The following is a 23,385-nucleotide window of genomic DNA, read 5'->3' as shown; positions in this document are numbered from 1 at the left end:
TCCACAAGGTTGCAACTTCAGCCTACCCCCCACCCTTTTCCCAGTACATTGATAAATATATAGCTAAATTCTTTAAGTCCATCTACAAGCTTGCAGATGGCACATTTGTAGTGGTTCACATCTCAAATAGCAATGAGTCGGAGTACAGGAAGGAGTTGGTGAGTTTAGTGATGTGATGTCATCACAACAAACTTTCCCTCAGTGTCAGCAAAATGAAAGAGATGGTCATTGACTTCCTTTTAGAAAGGAGCGATGCACATACTCGGAGAGGGTTGGGAGCTCCAACTTCCTGGGTGTGAATATCACCAATAGCCCATCCTGGTTGGTGTTACAGTCAAGGAAGTTTACCAATGCTGCTACTTTCTCAGGAGGCTAAAGAAATTCTGCATGTCTGTCAAATCTCAACAATTTTTAATGATGCGCCATAGAAAGCATTCAGTCTCGATAGCTTTGTGTAGCAACTGCTTTGCCCATGAGTACTGGAAACTGCAGGGAGTTGAGGACACAGCTCAGCACCTCCCCTCTATGGTCTCTGTCTATATTTCTCACTGCCTCAGTAAAGAAGCAAGATTAATCAAAGAACCCACCTACCCTGTATTTTCTCTTTTCTGCTCTCTCCCATCATGTGGAAGAAACAAAAGCCTCACAATCTGCATCATTATGATCTTGCACTTATTGTTTAACTGTACTGCACTTTCTTGGTAGTTTTTACATTTTATTCTGCATTGTTACTGCTTTATCTTTTTCTCAATGCATTGTGTAATGATTTGATCTGTATATACAGTATGCCAGACAAGCTTTTCACTGTATCTTGGTGCACTTGACAATACCAAGTGACAAGCATAAAAAGATAGGTAATTGGGAGAGAATGCCAGACTGATTAGTGTAACTTTGGTGAACCCATGAACCAGCACAATGGACAGACCAGGTGACATCCTTCAACACTGTAAATTTGCACTTTACTGAAACCTGAAGATGCTTATCTGATTATTGGGGGAATGACTTTGCAGCAGAGGTAACAACGGTTTGCTTTATTTCAAGATAACAAATTACAGAAGTTAGATCCCTTTCCAGCAGAAGAGACTCCAGGGATAGTGTAGAGAGCGTGCGGTCCACCCCCCCCCCCCCATTTTGTTTATTATCACTCTTCAGTCTTCACTGTTGAAGCAGCATCATTGTTCGTGAATTTGACTTGGGGATGATTTTTGCGTCAGACAACTTTTCTTGTTTTGTCTGTCTGATAGCTGGATCCAAATCGCAGTTTATACGATCAGGGAGTGAAAACCGATGGTACTGTTCAGCTCAGTGTGGAAGTCATTTCCAGACAAGGTAAGCTTGTTCTACATCGCATGCTATGCTCCAGGCTCAAGCAGACACACTTCAAGCAGGGCTGATAGAAGCCCAATCAAAAATTTACTGGCATGTTCGCAGATTGAGTATTCATTTTGTTTTCTGTCTGTTTCATGACCCCATTTTCAGGAATGTGATGCAGTGAAGAGTATTATTGAGATCGTGTCTCTGCCTGCCTTTACCCTGTATGAATAGAGTACTGAACAGACACTTATCCAAACCAGTCCGGCTGCAGATGACTGCAGTGAAAGCTGGAGATGGGGGTGGGATTGAATAGGAAACAGCTGCCGAAACACAAAGGGAGCTCAAAATGCGGTTTTCCAGCATTCCCCATACTTCCCTGCAGACCATGAGTTTTTTTGATCACCATCTTTATTCTCTTGTTCTATGACCAGTAACAATTAGCTTCTTTGCCTCAATCTCAAACTCTGTTTTGAGCTTTGCTTGTTTTAATTACTTTTCACTTGCATAGAAGTGCAAGTAACATGCACAAGGATTTCTGTACAGTACTGTGCAATACTGCACATCTCTGTAGCTAGGATGCCTCAGACTTGCACAGTACTGTATTTGTCAACGTGGAGTGGAGAGTGAGTCTTTAAATCTGGTGAGAGCAAAGGTTGTTGGGAATGGCGAGGGTGAAGTGCGGGAGGGGTGTGGGACGGATGGCAGAGAAAGACTGCCAAGAATGTGGGGTAGCGTGAGTACAGACACACCCAGCCCTGAGACACCAGGCAAGATCATTTGATCAAACAATTGGTTTATTGATCTTTACAGAATGTCTCTGTGGTGTTTCCTGCTCCCTCCCCTCTCCTGTCCTCTTTTTCCAACCACGATTCCCCTTCCCCCTGCACCCTTCCCACTCTCGGTCCACAATAGAGACCCATATTAGAATCAGGTTAAAAAATTGGTCCATATTTTAAAAAAGATTATGTAGCTTTATTATTCCTTCCCAATGTGGACCATCTATCTTCAGTTTCACTTGCTAATTACTTGCCTGCTTTACTGTGTTTAAAAGTTTTTCTGTTGTTTGGCGATAGTTAATTTGTTAGTGAGGAAGTGTGTCTTGTTTTTCTAAGTGTTGTTACTTTTAGCAGGAGTGGAGCCGAAGCTTAACATCCTGGAGATTGTTAAGCCCGTTGAAACAGTCGAGGTGGTAATTGACCCGGATGCAACACATCATGCAGGCACTGAGGCCCTTGTGGAGGAAGCACAAGTCATAACGCTGGACGGCTCAAAGCAGCTGACGGCAATCCCAGATGAGACTTCAGAACAAGTAACGCGGTGGGCCGCTGCCCTTGAGGGTTATCGGAAAGAACAGGAACATCTCGGAATTCCATATGGTACAGTTTGGTGTAGAGGCCGCTCACCCCTTCTGTCTGCTAGCAATTATGCTTACAGTAGCCCACTCCCCCGTCATTTTTGCCTGTCCTTATGTTCTTTTGTCTCATAAATTTCTGTATTTTCCAAGAAAATACATTCCAATTGTTTCCCCCTCAGCCTTCCTATACAGAAGCAAAATTCTTGTTGACTGTTTATTTCACTTCTTTAAAACTGTGTCACTGCTGATTAATTGGACTTTGAAAACTCACACTTGTTCCTTGACCACATCTTATTTTCCTTGTGCACAAGGAGAGCAGCGTCACTACACTATTCTGAATTCTGAACAGAGAAATGCCATTTTTATACAGAATTGACTAGCAATTACGATATTGACCATTTGGTAGACTGTTCAAATTCCTTGCAAGATCAATCCCCATTCACAATTCAACAAGTAACAACTGATGATACTTTGAAATTAGTAAAGCAATTGACCGAGGTAGGTGTGTGTGTGTGTTTCGCATCTTTCTGTTACATACTGACCTCTTCTTCAGGAAGCCAAAATGGCTCTGGGAATTTGCCATGCAAAGGGAAGCTATTTTCTTCAAAGATTTTTTTTTGCCTGGGCTGCCTGCCCTTTCTGCAATCTATTGATGCAGGAACATCGTTAACCCTTACCTTGCCGCAACTTCCACAGTTGATCACAGTGAGAGACTCTGAATGTAAATGTTAGTGTCTCCCATGTCAATTTGAACACTCCTAGGACGACTGATTAGGTCCCTTGCTGCATCTCAAAAACTCACCTTGCACCATCCCAAATGGAAGCCCCTATTAACGTACCAGTTTTCCATTCTGACACCAGTAACACATTGCCTTTTCTAAATGAGAGTAGGAACTTGAAAGTAGTGTCAAACTGAGGTCCACACAAGACCTTACAGATTTAATTGAATGGGCTGTTAGCAGTCAGTGCTGAGGCAGAAATAATGAGCAGCTATGTACAACACAAAATGAATCACATCAGGGAGTCATATGCCAGCAATGAGTCATCCATTGGCAGGCGAGGAGAAATAAGTGGAAAATGCTAACTTGGTTCTATTTCTCATTTATAGATGCCTTATCATCTTAAGAATTCATGTTGAGGGTTATAGGGCCACAGAGTCATACAGCACCAAAGCAGAAACAGACCCTTCAGCCCATCTGGTCCATGCCATCCTGTTATTCTGCCTGATCCCATTGACCCGAACCTGAGCCCCTCCCGTCCATGTACTTATCCAAACGTCTCTTAAATTTTGCAGTTGAATATGCATCCACTACTTCCACTGGTGGTGGCAGCTCATTCCACACTTGCATCACTCTCTGAGTGAAGAGGTTCCCCCTCAGGCTCCTCTTAAATATTTCACTTTTCACCCTTAACCTATGACCTTACAACCTAAGTGGAAAAAGCCTGCTTGCATTTGTCCTATCTATACCCCACATAATTTTGTATACCTTTATCAAGGGGTATTGTATGTGATACCCCTCCCTCTCTCTCTCCTACCCCCTCCCCCTCTCTCCCTCCCCTTTCTCTCCCTCCCCCCTTCTCTCCCTCCCCCCTTCTCTCCCTCCCCCCTTCTCTCCCTCCCCCCTTCTCTCCCTCCCCCCTTCTCTCCCTCCCCCCTTCTCTCCCTCCCCCCTTCTCTCCCTCCCCCCTTCTCTCCCTCCCCCCTTCTCTCCCTCCCCCTTCTCTCCCTCCCCCTTCTCTCCCTCCCCCTTCTCTCCCTCCCCCTTCTCTCCCTCCCCCTTCTCTCCCTCCCCCTTCTCTCCCTCCCCCTTCTCTCCCTCCCCCTTCTCTCCCTCCCCCTTCTCTCCCTCCCCCCTTCTCTCCCTCCCTCTCCCCCTTCTCTCCCTCCCTCTCCCCCTTCTCTCCCTCCCTCTCCCCCTTCTCTCCCTCCCTCTCCCCCTTCTCTCCCTCCCTCTCCCCCTTCTCTCCCTCCCTCTCCCCCTTCTCTCCCTCCCTCTCCCCCTTCCTCTCCCCTTCCCTCCCTCCCTCTCCCCCCAAGAACCATAGCACCCATCCCTGATAGGTACTGATGGTAATTTAGTGGCCCCAGGTGTTTTTTTTTCAAATATTATGTTATCTCTATTTTACTCGTTTCTGGGTGAAGAAAGCAAAACTGGACTCTGCAATTGTTTGTAGGATCTGAGTGTTGCCAGCAAAGGCAGCTTGTGTTGCTGATCTTTAAAGATTCATGAGTCAAGACAGGAGAAGATCCATTATAAATTTAAGTGACAGAACAGACAAATCTGATGTTTTAACTAAAAACAATGAGATAGGATGCAGGGTACCTTCTCATTTGACCACCAAATTTTATTTCGCTAGCTTGCAACCTTTTTTTTCAGGTTCTTGGTCCTCAAAGAACTAATAACCCAACATGGAAATGGGTCTTTTCAAATGATAAAATTAATTAAATAAGTACATAGGGATTGGATAATTATGTCTGGGGGTAGGAGCAAGCATGAACAAGTTAGGATATGAACACCTACAATGGTTGTTACATAGGCTTACATACAACATTTTGGACCAGAAGAAATGGTCCAGAAGAGATTTATGGAAACTATTGTTACTATGTTTCTTAACAACTAATACCATTACTTAACTTAATAGATTAGAGTTACCACTGTACATAAAAAAAAAGGAAATGGGTCTTTTCAGCTCTTTGAGCCACCCACGACAAACCTGATTAACCTGAACCCAATCACAGGACCGTTTATATTGTCGACGTTTCAGGCCGAAGGGTCTCGGCCTGAAACGTCGACTGTACCTTTTCCTAGAGATGCTGCCTGGCCTGCTGCGTTCACCAGCAACTTTGATGTGTGTTGCTTGAATTTCCAGCATCTGCAGAATTCCTGTTGTTTACCATTTATATTGACCAGTTAACCTACCTGTACACCTTTGGACTGTGGGAGGAAACCGGAGCACCCATGGAAAACTGGCTTTCCGCTGGGGAGGACGTAAGGAGACTCCCTACAGAGCAGTGCTGGAATTGAACTCTGAGCTCCGGAACACACTGTGCTGTAATAGCGTTGTGCTAACTGCTACAGTACAGTAGCACCCACTAATTTAAAGTTTTAGGCACATCGATGATAGAAAAATGAAGGGCTATGTGTTTGTAAGTTGAGCAAGCTAGTTCTTTTCTCTAAGGAGCAGGGGTTCCTGACCTAGGGGCAATGGACCCCTCAGTTGATAATAGGGGTCCATGGCATTAAAAAAAAGGTTGGGAACTCCTACTCTTGAGCAAAGGAGGGTGTGAGGCAAATTGATAGAGGAATACAAGGTAAGAGGCATCGATCGACTAGATAGCCAGAGACTTTTTTCCATTGCAGAAATGGCTTGTACCACACTACAACACAGAAGCACGCCCCTCAGCCCCTCTAGTCTGTGCCAAGCTATTATTCTGCCTGGACCCATCAACCCATACCTGAACCATAGTCCTCCATACCCCTCTCATCCAAACTTCTCTTAAAATTTGCAATTGATTAACAGTTTATTACAGAATGGTGGGTGCGTGGAACCCCCTGCTTGGGGTGATGGTCGAGGCAGATACATTAGGGGCATTTAAGAAACTCTTAGATATTCACATGAATGATAGAAAACTGGAGGGCTATGTAGGAGGGCTGGGTTATATTGGTCTTAGTTAAAAGATTGGCACATCGTGAACAGAAGGGCCTGCACTGTGCTGTAATGGTTTGTGCTTTTGGATTTCACCCAGGTGTCTTACTTTCCTACTCTAGATCCAATTCAGTGGTCAGTCGACCAAGTGTTGCACTGGGCTGTGTGGGTGATGAAGGAGTTTGCCATGATGGACGTGGATGTGAAGGAACTGACCATGTTGGGGAAAGACCTGTGTTCCCTCAGCCAGGAAGAGTTCCTGCAGCGAGTACCAAAAGGAGAAATTCTGTGGAGCCACTTGGAATTGCTGAGGAAGTGTGAGTAAACCCCAGTGCAAAATGTACTCTTATCAAAAACCAAACTGCTGGAAGAACTCGGTCATTAAAGCAGAGTCTGTGGAAAGAAAAGCTAATGAACTGGAGTGAAAAGGGTGCTAAAGCATGCTAATGGGAAACAATGAGAGGTGGTTTACCTGTGGTGGTGTGGGTACCCAATAACCTACCCCAGCAACCGCCCTTCCCCACCCACTTACCCACCACTATATATACATCGCCTGGCATGCTTTGTATATAATCAGTCTTTGTATATAACAGTTTTTTGTACATTGTGTTTTATAGGATTGTTTTTAATATTTATTTTTATACTTACTGTATTCTTTATGCTTATTGTGTTTTTCTACGCTGCATTTGATCCAGAGAAACAATCATTTTGTTCTCCTTTACACTCATATACTGAAGAATGACAATAAACTGTTTTGAATCTTGAGGTTGGAAAGTTGTCATTCCAAGGGATTGGAAAATCTCTCTGGAATACGCACCTTGAATTTATTTATTTATTATTTAGAGATACTGCACCGTAACAGGCTCTTCTCAGGGTTCAGAGAATATTTATTATGTATGCAGTAAACAACCCTGAAATTTGTCTTCTCCACAGACAGTCACAAAACAAAGAAGAACCATGAAACCAACCCGTTCATAGAAAAATATCAAACACCCCTCCCCCCACCAAACGCACAAATGGCAACATAAAAAAATGATTGACAACACACGAGATAAACACAAAAGGCATATTTCAGTTCAGTTCTGGCCCATTGTTCCTGCACCACGCATTTGCACCCATGTGACCAATTAACCTATTAACCGGTACATCGTTTGGAATGTGGGAGAAAACCAGAACACCCATAGGAAACTCATGGTCGAAGGAGGAACATACAAACTCTTTGCAGGCAGCGGAAGAATTGAACCTGCGTCACTGGCGCTGTAATAGAGTTATGCTAACAGCCATACTGCTATGCTGCTCCTGAATAAATGGAATAAATATTGAATTCTCCAACTTCAGATTAACTGCTTTCTCATCATTTTCTCTGAATTGGTTTATTAATGTCATATGTACCCAAGTACAGTGGAAAAAACTTACAGATCAATCCATTCCAACAACACATTGAGGTAGTAAAGGTCAAACAATAACAAGTGCAGAATAAGGTGTCATGGTTACAGTAAAGTGCCATTCGGGAAGATAAAGTGGAAGGTCATAATGAGTTAGATTGTGAGGTCGGTAGTCCATTTTACACTCTGGAACCGTTCAATAGTCTTGTAACAGCAGGATAGAAGTCATTCTTGAACTTCCAGGTTCTTGTATCTACTGTCCGAAAGGAGAGAGAAAGAATGTCCAATGTGGATGGGGTCCTTGGATATGTTGGTGATTAATCAACGACACTTGGATGTGGCATGTTTATGTCCCTTTATCAAAGGTTTCAAAGGTACATTTTATGTCAGAGAAATGTACATCCTGAAATTATTTTTCTTCGCAACCATGCACAAAAACAGAGGAGTGCCCCAAAGAATGAATGACAGTTAAATGTTGGAACCCCAAAGCCCCCCCCCAGCTCCCCCTCCCGCACGTAAACAGCAGCAAGGCAATGATCCCCCCTCCCTCACCAGCAAAAAAAAGTATCAGCTCACGCCACCGAGCATGCAGCAAAGCATCAATAAAGACACAGACTTGCAGTACCCCAAAGACTACTCGTTTACCCAGTAATTGGACATACCACAGGCTCTCTTTCTCCCTAATAAGGGAAAAGGAGGTATTCTCGTTTCACAGTGAGAGGGGAGGCGTAACAGACAACTCACTGATTTACGATGTTAAAAGTCCATTGTGTCACTTTTTCCAAGCTCTGTGCCTAAAGAACTCGGGTCCCTGGGCACACAGCCAGATAGCTTTCATTTCCCATGGCACCGATTTCCTGCAGAGGCACTGACCTTGAGTCCACCTGCCTCCAGAGCCACGAAATCCAGAAACTCTGAAGGCGAGCTAATCTTCTAGGCCGCATCCTTGGTATAACGAATAACGGCCAGTCGTGAGACCCCGTGAGCGGGTCCTATTCCCACAAAGAAACAAAGTTGGTGTGTAACTCCAGATCAAGGTCTTCAGAAGAACCCTGAAAGGGAAAAATAGATAGAAATAGAGCTTTTTCCGAAGATGCAAGCAAAGGAGACACCTTTAGGCGCCATTGTCTCCTAAGCTCCATCTCATTTCTTCAAAATGCCTCACTAATAGTCATTACTGGTGCTCCTTATCTGCTGTCTTAAACTCTCTCCAACTATAAACCTTCCACTATTCCGTTCTGAGGAAGGGTCACTGACTGGTTTCTATTTCCACAGATGCTACTTGACTGGCTGAGTACTTCTAGTACTTTCTGTTTTTGTCTTGAGTTCCAGCAACTACAGTTCTTTATGTTCAACTTTTATCATATCGCTGACTGAAATGTTATTTATGGAACTTTCCTTTCAACTCTGCTGCCTTTCTGTATCTGATTTTGAGCACTGTTCATCCATCAACTGACCTACATTAGCTCTCATCTTGGCACCATCTCAGTTACAGATTTCTCATTTTTGTTTTAATGTCCCCTATGGCTTCACCCCTTCCTGCCTCTTTAATCTTCTATAGCTCATCAAACAAATTGTATCTTCCAGGTTTTAATTCTAGCAGATCAAAGCATCAATGACTAAGGCCCCTAATCTTCAACCTCTGTGCACCTTACCACACTTATCTCTCAAGTGCTCCTCAAAACATACTTTCAAAATTCAAAGTAGATTTATTATCAAAGTGCAGCGCATGTCACCATGAGATTCATTTTCCTGAGGGCATTCACAGTAAATGCAAAGCAACATAATACATGGACAAACGACCAGTATGCAAAAGCTGACCAATTGTGCGAATACTAAAAGAAAGACAATTAATAATAATAATAATAATAAATAAATAATATTGAGAACATGAGTTGTAGAGTCTGTGAAAGTGGGTCTGTAGATTGTGGAATCAGTTCATGGTGAGTGCAGTTACCCTCTCTGGTTCGGGAGCCTGATGATTAAAGCTAATAACTTCCAGAACCTGTTGCTGGAGGACCTGAGGCTCCTGTACCAGCTCCCTGTGGCAGCAGTGAGAAGAGAGTGTAGTCTGGATGGTGGGGGACTTTGACAGTGGGTGCTGCTTTCCAGTGACAGTGCTCCTCGTAAATGTTCTCAATGGTGGGGTAGACTTTACTTTTAATGGACTGATACCTCTTTTATTGTTAGCAGAATCTTATCCCTAACCTTGTCCAGTGCCTTCGTACACTTGTGTTTGATTGGTGCTGGAGCTCCTAAATGGATAGCTAATTACTCAAAGCAGTTTTTCATTTATTCTTTGGAAATGGGCATTGTAGGCATTGCCCTGCTTTACCAGTTCTCTCTAATTGCCTTTGCCTTTGAAATAATAAGATGGTGGTGGGTGAACCTTGCATTACCATTAGTACAGTTGGCATTCTCAGAATATTATCGAATGGTGAAAGGCCTAGATAGATTAGATGTGGACTTGATGTGTCCTATGGTGGGGGAGTCTAAGGCCAGAGGACTCAGCCTCAGAATAGAGGGATGTCCATTTAGAAAAGAGATGGGGCATTTCTTTAGCTTGAGAGTGGCGATCTGTGGAATTCATTGCCACAGGCAGCTGAAGAGGCTAAGTACTGTAACTGGTTATATTTAAGGCAGAGACTGATAGATTCTTGATTAGTCACGGCTTGAGGGTTACGGAGAGAAGGCAGAAGATTGGGGCTGAGAGGGAATATGGATCAGCCATGATGAAATAGAAACATAGAAAATAGGTGCAGGAGTAGGCCATTCGGCCCTTCGAGCCTGCACCGCCATTTATTATGATCATGGCTGATCATCCAACTCAGAACCCAGCCTTCCCTCCATACCCCCTGACCCCTGTAGCCACAAGGGCCATATCTAACTTCCTTTTAAACATAGCTAATGAACTGGCCTCAACAGTTTGCTGTGGCAGAGAATTCCACAGATTCACCACTCTCTGTGTGAAGAAGTTTTTCCTAATCTCAGTCCTAAAAGGCTTCCCCTCTATCCTCAAACTGTGACCCCTCGTTCTGGACCTCCCCAACATCGGGAACAATCTTCCCGCATCTAGCCTGTCCAATCCCTTTAGGATCTTATACGTTTCAATCAGATCCCCCCTCAATCTTCTAAATTCCAACGAGTACAAGCCCAGTTCATCCAGTCTTTCTTCATATGAAAGACCTGCCATCCCAGGAATCAATCTGGTGAACCTTCTTTGTACTCCCTCTATGGCAAAGATGTCTTTCCTCAGATTAGGGGACCAAAACTGCACACAATACTCCAGGTGTGGTCTCACCAAGGCCTTGTACAACTGCAGTAGTACCTCCCTGCTCCTGTACTTGAATCCTTTTGCTATAAATGCCAGCATACCGTTCGCCTTTTTCACCGCCTGCTGTACCTGCATGCCCACTTTCAATGACTGGTGTATAATGACACCCAGGTCTCGTTGCACCTCCCCTTTTCCTAATCGGCCACCATTCAGATAATAATCTGTTTTCCTATTTTTGCCACCAAAGTGGATAACTTCACATTTATCCACATTAAATTGCATCTGCCATGAGTTTGCCCACTCACCCAACCTATCCAAGTCACCCTGCATCCTCTTAGCATCCTCCTCACTGCTAACACTGCCACCCAGCTTCGTGTCATCCGCAAACTTGGAGATGCTGCATTTAATTCCCTCATCCAAGTTATTAATATATATTGTAAACAACTGGGGTCCCAGCACTGAGCCTTGCGGTACCCCACTAGTCACCGCCTGCCATTCTGAAAAGGTCCCGTTTATTCCCACTCTTTGCTTCCTGTCTGCTAACCAATTCTCCACCCACACCAATACCTTACCCCCAATACCGTGTGCTTTAAGTTTGCACACTAATCTCCTGTGTGGGACCTTGTCAAAAGCCTTTTGAAAATCCAAATATACCACATCCACTGGTTCTCCCCTATCCACTCTACTAGTTACATCCTCAAAAAATTCTATGAGATTCGTCAGACATGATTTTCCTTTCACAAATCCATGCTGACTTTGTCCGATCATTTCACCGCTTTCCAAATGTGCTGTTATCACATCCTTGATAACTGACTCCAGCAGTTTCCCCACCACCGACGTTAGGCTAACCGGCCTATAATTCCCCGGTTTCTCTCTCCCTCCTTTTTTAAAAAGTGGGGTTACATTAGCCACCCTCCAATCCTCAGGAACTAGTCCAGAATCTAACGAGTTTTGAAAAATTATCACTAATGCATCCACTATTTCTTGGGCTACTTCCTTAAGCACTCTGGGATGCAGACCATCTGGCCCTGGGGATTTATCTGCCTTCAATCCCTTCAATTTACCTAACACCACTTCCCTACTAACATGTATTTCGCTCAGTTCCTCCATCTCACTGGACCCTCTGTCCCTTACTATTTCTGGAAGATTATTTATGTCCTCCTTAGTGAAGACAGAACCAAAGTAATTATTCAATTGGTCTGCCATGTCCTTGCTCCCCATAATCAATTCACCTGTTTCTGTTTGCAGGGGACCTACATTTGTCTTTATCAGTCTTTTCCTTTTTACATATCTATAAAAGCTTTTACAGTCCGTTTTTATGTTCTCTGCCAGTTTTCTCTCATAATCTTTTTTCCCCTTCCTAATTAAGCCCTTTGTCCTCCTCTGCTGAACTCTGAATTTCTCCCAGTCCTCAGGTGAGCCACTTTCTCTGGCTAATTTGTATGCTACTTCTTTGGAATTGATACTATCCCTAATTTCTCTTGTCAGCCACGGGTGCACTACCTTCCTTGATTTATTCTTTTGCCAAACTGGGATGAACAATTGTTGTAGTTCATCCATGCAACCTTTAAATGCCTGCCATTGCATATCCACCGTCAATCCTTTAAGTGTCATTTGCCAGTCTATCTTAGCTAATTCACGACTCATACCTTCAAAGTTACCCCTCTTTAAGTTCAGAACCTTTGTTTCTGAATTAACTACGTCACTCTCCATGTTAATGAAGAATTCCACCATATTATGGTCACTCTTACCCAAGGGGCCTCTCACGACAAGATCGCTAATTAACCCTTCCTCATTGCTCAAAACCCAGTCCAGAATAGCCTGCTCTCTAGTCGGTTCCTCGACATGTTGGTTCAAAAAACCATCCCGCATACATTCCAAGAAATCCTCTTCCTCAGCACCTTTACCAATTTGGTTCACCCAGTCTACATGTAGATTGAAGTCACCCATTATAACTGCTGTTCCTTTATTGCACACATTTCTAATTTCCTGTTTAATACCATCTCCGACCTCACTACTACTGTTAGGTGGCCTGTACACAACTCCCACCAGCGTCTTCTGCCCCTTAGTGTTACGCAGCTCTACCCATATCGATTCCACATCTTCCCGGCTTATGTCCTTCCTTTCTATTGCGTTAATCTCTTTTTTAACCAGCAACGCCACCCCACCTCCCCTTCCTTCATGTCTATCCCTCCTGAATATTGAATATCCCTGAACGTTGAGCTCCCATCCCTGGTCACCCTGGAGCCATGTCTCTGTGATCCCAACTATATCATAATCATTAATAACAATCTGCACTTTCAATTCATCCACCTTATTACGAATGCTCCTTGCATTGACACATAAAGCCTTCAGGCGCTCTTTTACAACTCTCTTAGCCCTTTTTAATGCTTGCCCTGGATTTGTCGGCCTGCCACTTTTACTTTTCCCCTTTGTACTTTTTGCTTCTGCGCTCGCTTTACACCCCTCTGTCTCTCTGCACTGGTTCCCATCCCCCTGTTGTGAACTAACCTCCTCACACCTAGCCGCTTTAATTTGATTCCCACCCCCCAACCATTCTAGTTTAAAGTCACCTCAGTAGCCCCCGCTAATCTCCCTGCCAGGATATTGGTCCCCCTAGGATTTAAGTGTAACCCGTCCTTTTTGTACAGGTCACACCTGCGCCAAAAGAGGTCCCAATGATCCAAAAACTTGAATCCCTGCCCCCTGCTCCAATCCCTCAGCCACGCATTTATCCTCCACCTCATCGCATTCCTACTCTCACTGTCGCGTGGCACAGGCAGTAATCCCGAGATTACTACCTTTGCGGTCCTTTTTCTCAACTCCCTTCCTAGCTCCCTATATTCTTCTTTCAGGACCTCATCCCTTTTCCTACCTATGTCATTGGTACCTATATGTACCAGGACCTCTGGCTCTTCACCCTCCCACTTCAGGATATCTTGGACACGATCAGAAATATCCCGGACCCTGGCACCAGGGAGGCAAACTACCATCCGAGTCTCTGGACTGTGTCCACAGAATCGCCTATCTGACCCCCTTACTATCGAGTCCCCTATCACAACTGCCCTCCTCTTCCTTGCCCTACCCTTCTGAGCTACAGGGCCAGACTCTGTGCCGGAGGCAGGGCCACTGTCGCTTCCCCCGGGTAAGCTGTCCCCTCCAACAGTACTCAAACAGGAGTACCTGTTGTTAAGGGGCACAGCCGCCGGGGTACTCCCCATCACCTGCCTTTTCCCCTTCCCCCTCCTAACCGTGACCCACTTGTCTGCCTCCCGTGGCCCCGGCGTGACCACCTGCCTTCCACTCCTCTCTATCACCTCCTCGCTCTCCCTGACCAGACGAAGGTCATCGAGCTGCAGCTCCAGTTCCGTAACGCGGTCCCTTAGGAGCTGCATCTCGATGCACTTGGCGCAGATGTAGACGTCCGGGAGGCTTGGAGACTCCAGGGCCTCCCACATCCGACACCGAGAACAGCAAACTGCCCTCACAGTCATAATGCCCCTCTCCTCAAATAGCAACAGAAAATGAATGTCAAACCTTCCTCGCCTCGCCCGCTTCCGCCTAAGCCCGGTGAGCCGAAGCCCTTAAGTCTTCACTCTGCTCCCGGCTCACTCCGCTGCCCGCAAACTACGCTGCCCGCTCTCTGAGGCTTTGTTCCTTTTAAATCTGCCGCGCTGCACTGCCCGACGTCACACGCCTGTGCAGTCCCGCCTCTCAGAAAGCCGTTGGAGAAAAAAAATAACGAAAATTTCAAAAATCTCTTTCTCGGCACTCCCACTCAGACTCTCAGACTCCTTCTTCGAATCAAATCCGAAGCAGGATGCCTGCCCTTTTAAATCTGCCGCGCTGCACTGCCCGACGTCACACGCCTGCGCAGTCCCGCCTCTCAGAAAGCCGTTGGAGAAAAAAAATAACGAAAATTTCAAAAATCTCTTTCTCAGCACTCCCACTTGAAATATCTTTCAAGAGAAAATGGTGAAGCAGACTCAATGGATCAAATGGCCTAATTTGGCTCCTATAATTTTATGGTCTTTCGGAAATGTTAATTCTGTCTAGTCCCATTGACCTGCACCTGGACCATAGCCCACAATACGCCTTCCAACCATGTACTTACCCAAACGTCTCTTAAATCTTACATTGAATCCATATCCACCACTTCCGCTGACATCTCATTCCATACTCGCGCCATCCCCTGCGCGAAGTTCCTCCTTAAGTATTTGATATATCATTTGTAACTTATGACTTCTAGTCTTAGTCTTACCCAACCTCAGTGGAAAACACCTGCTTGCATTTACCCTATCAATACTCCTCAAAATTTTGTGTACCTCTATCAAATCTTCCCTCATTCTCCTCCACTCCTGGGAATAAAGTTCTAACCTGTTCAACCGATCACTATAACTCGGGTCCTAAAGTCCTGGTAAATTTTCTCTGTACTCTTTCAGCCTTATTGATATGCTCTCTTCTCACTGCTGCCATCAGGAAGAAGCCACAAGAGCCTCAGGATTCACCATCAGGTTTGGGAACAATTACTGTCCCTCAACCACCAGGCTCTTGAACCAATGGGGATAACTTCACTCGCCCCATCACTGAACTGTTCCCACAGCCTATGGACTCACTTTCGAGGACTCTTCATGTCATGTTCTCAATATTTATTGCTTATATATGTATTATTGTTATTTCTCTTTGTTTTCTTTTTTTCTTTCTTTCGGCATTTCCACAGTTTGTTGGCCTTTTGCTCACTGTTTGTCCACCCTGTTGGGTGCAGTCTTTCATTGATTCTGTTATGGTGGTTGGATTTACTAAGTATGCCCACGTGAGAATGAATATCAGGGTTGTATACAGTGACATAAATATACTTTGATAATAAATTTACTTTGAACTTTGAGGTAAGTTACTGTGACCTAGTTACAATTCAAGTTACCGTGGCTTAAAGGAACTTGGAGGTGGTGTTTTTATGCTCCTGCGTTAGTGTCACATGTTTGAATGGAATAATTGAAGAATGCTATCAGTAATAACTAACTGTGCATGGAATATCACCTCCTGCACCCAGCCCTCTTTCGACAGTTAAACTTGTGAAACATCTGTTTTAGCGTTGAGCCATAATTTAAATTAACATACACTATGTAGTTCGTTAGTAAGCCCGGCGGAACAGTTTCTGCTGACAGGAGAAGAGGCAAAGGCAGGCTGCTGGCAACTGAAAACCATTCACGTCAGGCAGATGTGGCTTGTCTGCTGTGGTTGGCAGCTCATCTAGGAGAAGGGAAACTGATCTCAAAGCTCAGCTGCCTTGCAGCTATACCCTCTCATGAGGAAGACTTCATGAGTAAAACCTGAGGGAAAAAACCTGGAGCTGGAGTCCTGAAGGTAGTACTGCGTTGAGTTTACCGCTGACAGGCAACTCCTACGATGCCGCTGGTGCCAAACTATCGGTTTCTGCCCTTCCTTTGGGTTCATCAGATGCGTGAAGAGGGGGAGCCTGCTGCATGGGCAACAGCTCGTTGTCTGTGTCGTACTGCCCTGGCTTGTGTACCTAGACCTATAACAACCATAGTTGACCCTGACCAACGGAGGCCTTATTCACTAGTATGTGGTGTTCGAATGAAATAAATATGATACTTGTCACAGATTTTCATTACATACATGGGGTAAGTGTTTTGGTAATTTAGTTAATTGAGCTTATTTTTGCCTTACAGACGTATTGGCAAGCCAAGAGCACACAGGTGAAATAACAACTGTTACCATTGATCAACGTGAGTACTTGTGACAGGATCATCCTTCTGTGTACCTGTTTGTTTTGATTCTTAGCTGATGTTTCGTCCTGTCATTCTACCAACAAATGGTCATGTTTTGCATTGATTTTGTACTCTCATTCAACTTCAGTTAACTTGGATGTCTGGATGAGGCCTTCAGTTTTACAACATAGAATAGTACAGCACAGGAACAGGCCCTTCAGCCCACAGTGTTGTACTGAACCAAATATTAATAGTCAAAAGGCCAACTAAGCTAATCTATTCTGCCTACACAATGTCCATAGCCTATTTTCCTCACATTTATGTGCTTATCTAAATGTCCCTAATGTATCTATCTCTACCACCACTCCTGGCAGAACATTCCATGCACCCAACACTCTGTGTTTTAAAACAAATCTTGCCCCTCACATTTCCTTTTAAATTAAGCCCTCTCACCTTATACACATGCTCTCTGTGAATTTTGCAATGAAACAGTTACTTTTGAATTAAAGACTTGTCGTTTTTTGGTTACCATTTTAGTTGCATTGCGTTTTTTAATGACAAGATTTTTTGGAGGGGGGAACTACCTTTTGCATTTTTACACTTTTCAGAGTTGAGCCCACTGTGAATGCTGGCCAAGAGTGAATAGTTTTAAGTTGCGTGTGATTATGGAGATCACTTTAAATGTCTTTAATGTTACCAGAAACGTAGATTTGGATTATCCATCAGCCGTGTGGCTGAACACCAGTTACAATGGCTGCAGTGTGAGGAGTGTCAGCTTCAGAGACATCATTTGCAGGCTTGTAACTTGACACTGGGAATGTACAGCTGCGAGCAGGACCTCCAAGGTCTCCCTAAGCTACTCTTGTGTGGTATGGGAATTCTCCTCACGGGTCAATCCCGTGTTGAAGAGCAGCTGTTAAATCATCACATCAAACAAGCAGCAACAGCATCAGATTGCATTTCCTTGGTTCTAGAGTGCCACAGAGCTTTTGTCTGTCAGACAGACAGGCTGAGGGCACCAGACATAGTCGCACTACAGCAGCTGAATACCTAAAGGTGTCCAGTAACTTCCTTCCAAGGACCCCCTAGCGACAGCCCGTCAGGAGATGAGGTGAGCATAAAGATAAAATGTAAAGATTAGCTTTGTTTGTCACGCACATCAAAAGGAGCGATGCCTCAAAAAGGCAGCATCCATCATTAAAGACCCCCATCACCCAGATGATGCCCTGTTCTCATTGTTACCATCAGGAAGGAGGTACAGAAGCCTGAAGGCCCACACTCAACGATTCAGGAACAGCTTCTTCCCCTCTTCCATTGGATTTCTGAATGGACACTGAACCCATGAACGCTACCTCATTACTTTTATTTTTATTTTTGCTGCAAAAACAATAAACTTCACTGATATTAAACCTGATTCTGATTCTGAAACCTGCAGTGAAATGTATGGTTTGCGTCAGTGAGCAGTTCAGTCCAAGGATTCGCTGGGGCAGCCACGTATGTCGCCATGCCTACAACTCACTTACCTGTACCTCTTTTTGGAATGTGGGAGGAAACCCACATGGTCACAGGGAAAATGTACAGACTCCTAACAGACAGCAGCAGGAATGGAACCCCGATCACTGCCGCTGTAAAACATTACGTTAACTGCTGTGCCGGAGATCTATGCAAGCGTCACGGTGGAGAGGTAGAGGGATAGACCATTTGTCAGACTCTCTAGACTAGCAAGCTAAGAGCCATTGTCGTAGTGTGGAGATATTATATCAGACCGCAAGACAGAAGTTTGTGAGATATTTGTTGGACTTTCATTGATGTTCAGAAGCTCCCTGAGAGCAACTCAGAAGCTTGTAGCTAGAAAGATGCATGATTTAATGGACAAACACAAACAATTGTGAAGTAGTGGATAGAGTGCCATAGTATAAAGATCCATTGCTTCGTGTGAAAATTCTATTTCTGAAAGGATGTTGATAATGTCTTATACATACGGTTAATGTATGAAGAGCATTTGATGGCTCTGGGCCTACTCTGTGTAGTTTAGAAGAAACGGAGGCAGGGCGGGGGGGAATCTCATTGAAATCTATTGAATATTGAAAAGCCTAGACAGAGTGGACACTTGCCCATACATCTTTAAACTTTTCACCTCTCACTTTAAATGCAGGCCCTCTAACATCTGGCATTTCTTGCCATTTCTACTCTGGAGGTTTTGGGTGGGGACGAAAATTCTGACTATCTGTATGATCTAAGCCTCTTAATTTTATAAACTTCCCGCAGGTCTCTGCTCAGCTTCTGTGCTTCAGAGCAAACAACTATCAGTGCAAAAGTGAAGTGTTATATTAGGAAACATGGTGAGGTTGCAAATATCTGAGAAGTATGAATAACTGGTATAGAGAAGCAATAGAATCTGAGGAAGCATATATACAACACACACAAATTGCTGGCGGAACTCAGCAGGCTAGGCAGCATCTATGGAAAAGAGTAAACAGTCTATGTTTTGGGCCGAGACCCTTCATCAGGAGCATATACACAATATTGTAAATTAGGCCATGACACAAGGATTTGTTTTTAACAAGATGGGATTGGAGAGCTGAGAAATCTTGCCAAACTTTGAACCTTGTCCAGACCTCATTTGGATTACTGTGAGCAGGCCTGTTCGTGTTGTGCAGACACTGGTGTGGGTAATTGATACCTGTATGGCTATCGATCGTGGAGCTGAACACTGGGTGCCTTTTGAAATGGGGAAGCTGAAAGATGATCTGATAGAGAGAGACCTTTGGTGTTAAGAAGGCTGCTGACAGTGCTGATACAGATCAAATGTTTTCACTTGGGGGATAAAGAGCAAAACTGGAGAAAGTTGATAAAAGAAGTTGGAAAGCAAATTCAGAAAAAGACTCTTCACCCCAAAACAGTGCAGAGTTTGTGGAACTTCCACAGAGTTGTTGAGGGAATTGTGTAAATGCCTTTAAAGGATTATTGGGCAGGTACAGGAACAACAAGCATAGAAATCAAAGCCCAGTGCCCAGAGGCCTGGAGACCAGAGGCTGGTGGCCTGTCCTGGTGTTGGAGGACTGTTTTTGTGTGTGTGTGTTGGGGGGGGAGGGAGGAGCAGGGCTTATTGTTATTGTTCTGTTGCTTGTGCTCTGTGTTTTCTGCCAAGCATTGTGGTCAAAAATAGCAATAATAAAAGTAGTGAGGTAGCGTTCATGGGTTCAGTGTCCAGTCAGAAATCCAATAGCAAAGGGAAAGAAGCTCTTCCTGAACCGTTGAGTGTGTGCCTTCGGGCTTCTGTACCTCCTCCCAGGTGGTAGCAATGAGAACAAGGCATTACTTGGGGGATGGGGATCCCTAATGATGGACGCCACCTTTTTGAGGCATCGGTCCTTGAAGATGTCCTGGATTCTTTGGCGGCTAGTGTCCATGATGGAGGTGACTGCATTTACAATTCTCTGCAACTTACTTAGATCCTGTGCAGTAGCCTCCTCACCACCCATATCAGACAGTGATGACGACACAGGATTGATAAATCTGAATCTGAAATCTGAGCAAGTATATTAAGGATTTTGTTGACAGATGCAGTTGATTAGTGCAGGTTTGATTGAACCAAAATCCCTAATATGTTCGTGGCATAGATGGACCACCCAGTTACACCCATGTAACTGATTACCCTAATCACCTGTATGCCTTAGGAATGTAGATTGTCCGACTCTGTAGCTTTTCATTGATTCTGTTGTGTTTCATTGTATCTACTGTGAATGCCCACAAGAAAATGAATCTCAGGGTAGTGTATGGTGACATACATGTACTTTGATAATAAATTGATTTATTTATTTAGAAATACAGTGCTGAACAGGCCTTTCCAGCCCGACAAGCTGCCCAGCTCAGCAACCCACCTACATAACCCTAGCCCAGGGGTTCCCAACCTTTTTTTATGCCATGGACCCCTACCATTAACCGGGGGGGGGGTCCATGAACCCCAGGTTGGGACCCCCTGCCCTAGACTAATCACACAGCAATTTAAAGGGCCACTTAACCTACCAACATTTGGTCTGTGAGAGGAAACCGGAGCACCCAGTGGAAACTTACGTGGTCATGGGGAGAGCGTACAAGCTCCTGACAGGCTGCAGCAGGAATTGAAACCAGGTAGCTTGTACTGTCAAGCATTGTGCTAAGTGCTAGCTACCATGCCGCTGTAGAGCACGGTATGGCAAATCCTAACAGAGCATCAGAGACACGAGGAAATCTGCAGATACTGGAATTTCAAGCAACACACATAAAAGTTGCTGGTGAATGCAGCAGGCCTGCCAGAAGATCAGAGAGCAGGTTATTTGTGAGAGATGTTGCTTAACAACACAAACAGTAACATGGTCGATCTCATTGTTGAAGACTGCTGGTCAGTAATTACCCGGGTTAGATTTGTCTAGCTGAAGAGGAGACTTGCAAGCAACTTGCCATATTGTTGGATTGGTCCTGGTGCTAAGCAGCTCGGCTGGAGGTTCTAGACTGGTTCTAGACTGCATGGCTTCGGTATACAGCTGGGGTTTTATCGTCTCCTTTGTATCCATTGGTTTCACTTGCATCTTGATATCACGTGGAGTGACTCAGGTTGGCTGGACAGGCTGCTTCTGTGATGACGGGGAATCAAGGAAACCCAAAATTGTTCACATCTGCTTAACTTGGCTTAAATACTTCATTTTGTTTTTAGCACTTTATTTGTTTATTTTTATTTAGTGATGCAGTGGGGAACAGGTCCCTCTGGCCCGGTGAGCTGCACTGCCTAACAACTCACCTATTTTACCCCAGCTTAACCATAGAACAAATTACAATGACCTATTACCCTACTAACCGGTACCCCTTCGGACTGTGCAAGGAAACCAGAGCACTAGAGGAAATCCATGCACACCTAGCTGTAATAGTATTGCGCTAGCCACTAGGTTACTGCGGTACCTTGCCATTGTGCTGGGCTATGCCGTTGCTGGTGACGAGTATTTTCTTGGAACTGCCTAAAATTGTGCATTTAGTACATTTTATAAATGCTGCCTAAAAGTGATCCAATTTGGATTATTGTTTCCAAGATTCAAGGTTGTATGTAAATCTTGTCTATGGGATTGGAACATTTTCTTTAATCATTTAACCAAAATCATTTAATCATTTTGTTTCATCACGACTGTACTGCTGATGAGGATGAAGTGAAATTTTACACTTCATACATTGACTGGTGTCCTTATAGAAATAAATTCTGGTCAAAGTGTGGGGATCATTTTCTGAGATGAACATTGGTATGAGTAATAGTTCTTTACACCAGTTGCTTAGCTGATCTCTCTGATCATTGCAGTTTTTATTTTAATTTTCAGCTGTCCAAATAATTCCTGCCACAGTGCAGCCGGCAACTCCCACCACAATTAAGGTCTTCACTGGAACGCCGAAGCCGGCCAAAGTCCCACGTGCTCCACGGATCTCTGGTGAAGACAGAAGTTCTCCAGGGAACAGGACAGGTAAGAGGAAATTAGGATGATGTGGGTTTTAATGGGCTGGACATTCCTTCATCTGCCTGGGCTGCTGATGCCTGCCAGCTGTCTGTTGCCTGAATCCTCTTTTAATTTGAATCATCTCCAGGCATGAACCTCTGCAAGGGAGCTGGCTCCCAGCTAATCAGTGTGGGTCAGCAGTGTGAGTTTATCCCAGTGTAAGTGGCTAGTCCCACACATGATTTGTTTTGACAGTCATTATAGCCAAGCCTTTTTAATCACGTCTATTCAAACACAGCCAAAATCTAATTAGACATGCTTCTAAAATTATTTCAGCTTTTTAAACTGCTTTACAAATATAAAGAAAACAATTAAAAAGCATCTACTCATTCTGCCCCACAAGTAGGGCATTTAGTCCTTGAGTTCTCATCATCTTGCAAAGGATTCCATCAGTTACACAAAGTACTAGAGAGGGGTTCAAACCTTTTTTATGCCATGGACCAATAACGATAAGCACAGGGTTTGTGGACTCCAGCTTGGGAGCCCCTGATCTGGAGGAACTTGGTAAATCAGGCAACATTTATGGAAGGGAGTGGGCACGTGGCCAAGTGGTTAAGGCATTGGACTAGCGACCTGAGTCATGAGTTTGAGCCCCAGCCAAGGCAGCGTGTTGCGTCCTTGAGCAAGGCACTTAACCACACTGTGCTCTGCGACGACATTGGTGCCAAGTTGTATCGGCCCTTGCCCTTCCCTTGGAGAACATCGGTGTCGTGGATAGGGGAGACTTGCAGCATGGGCAACTGCCGGTCTTCCATACAACCTTGCCCAGGCCTGCGCCCTGGAGAGTGAAGACTTTCCAGGCGCAGATCCATGTTCTCGCAAGACTAACGGATGCCTTAAAATTATGGAAGGGAATAAGCAGTCAATGTTTTGTGCTGAGGCCCTTCATCAGGACTGGGAAGGATGAGGGCAGAAGTAAGAGAGTGGCGGATGGGTAGGGGCACAATTGACAGGTAAAAAAGGGATGAAGTGAGGTGGTGGGGGAAGTCTGAAGAAGGAGGAATCTGATCGGATAGAGCAGTGAACCATGGAAGAAAGAGGTCAAGGAGGGGCAGCAGAGGTAGGTGATGTCCAGGTGAGGAGAAGGGAAAAGAAGAGGTGAGAGGGTAATCAGATTGAGGAATGGAAGAAGAGAAGAGGAAAGGGAGAGAAATTGATG

The 23,385-nt window shown here is 44.6% G+C and overlaps 1 protein-coding gene across 2 annotated transcripts in view; it reads left to right on the top strand.

Annotated features, from left to right (window-relative positions):
• Nucleotides 1-23,385, top strand: part of gabpa (GA binding protein transcription factor subunit alpha) — a 79,416-nt gene that overhangs the window by 35,993 nt on the left and 20,038 nt on the right. Inside the window, exons 5-9 of one of the 2 annotated variants that reach the window (XM_063050286.1) lie at nucleotides 1,245-1,329; nucleotides 2,445-2,690; nucleotides 6,439-6,633; nucleotides 16,669-16,725; nucleotides 22,053-22,193. In XM_063050286.1, coding sequence (XP_062906356.1) covers nucleotides 1,245-1,329; nucleotides 2,445-2,690; nucleotides 6,439-6,633; nucleotides 16,669-16,725; nucleotides 22,053-22,193 — 724 coding nt within the window. Of the gene's footprint in view, nucleotides 1-1,244; nucleotides 1,330-2,441; nucleotides 2,691-6,438; nucleotides 6,634-16,668; nucleotides 16,726-22,052; nucleotides 22,194-23,385 lie in introns of both variants that reach the window. The other variant, XM_063050285.1, reaches the window with a different exon arrangement.

This window comes from Mobula hypostoma, chromosome 6 (genome assembly GCF_963921235.1).
Source record: "Mobula hypostoma chromosome 6, sMobHyp1.1, whole genome shotgun sequence".
Lineage (NCBI taxonomy): Eukaryota > Metazoa > Chordata > Chondrichthyes > Myliobatiformes > Myliobatidae > Mobula > Mobula hypostoma.
The sequence above is the reverse complement of the archived record's forward strand: the minus strand, read 5'-3'. Positions and strand labels throughout refer to the sequence as shown.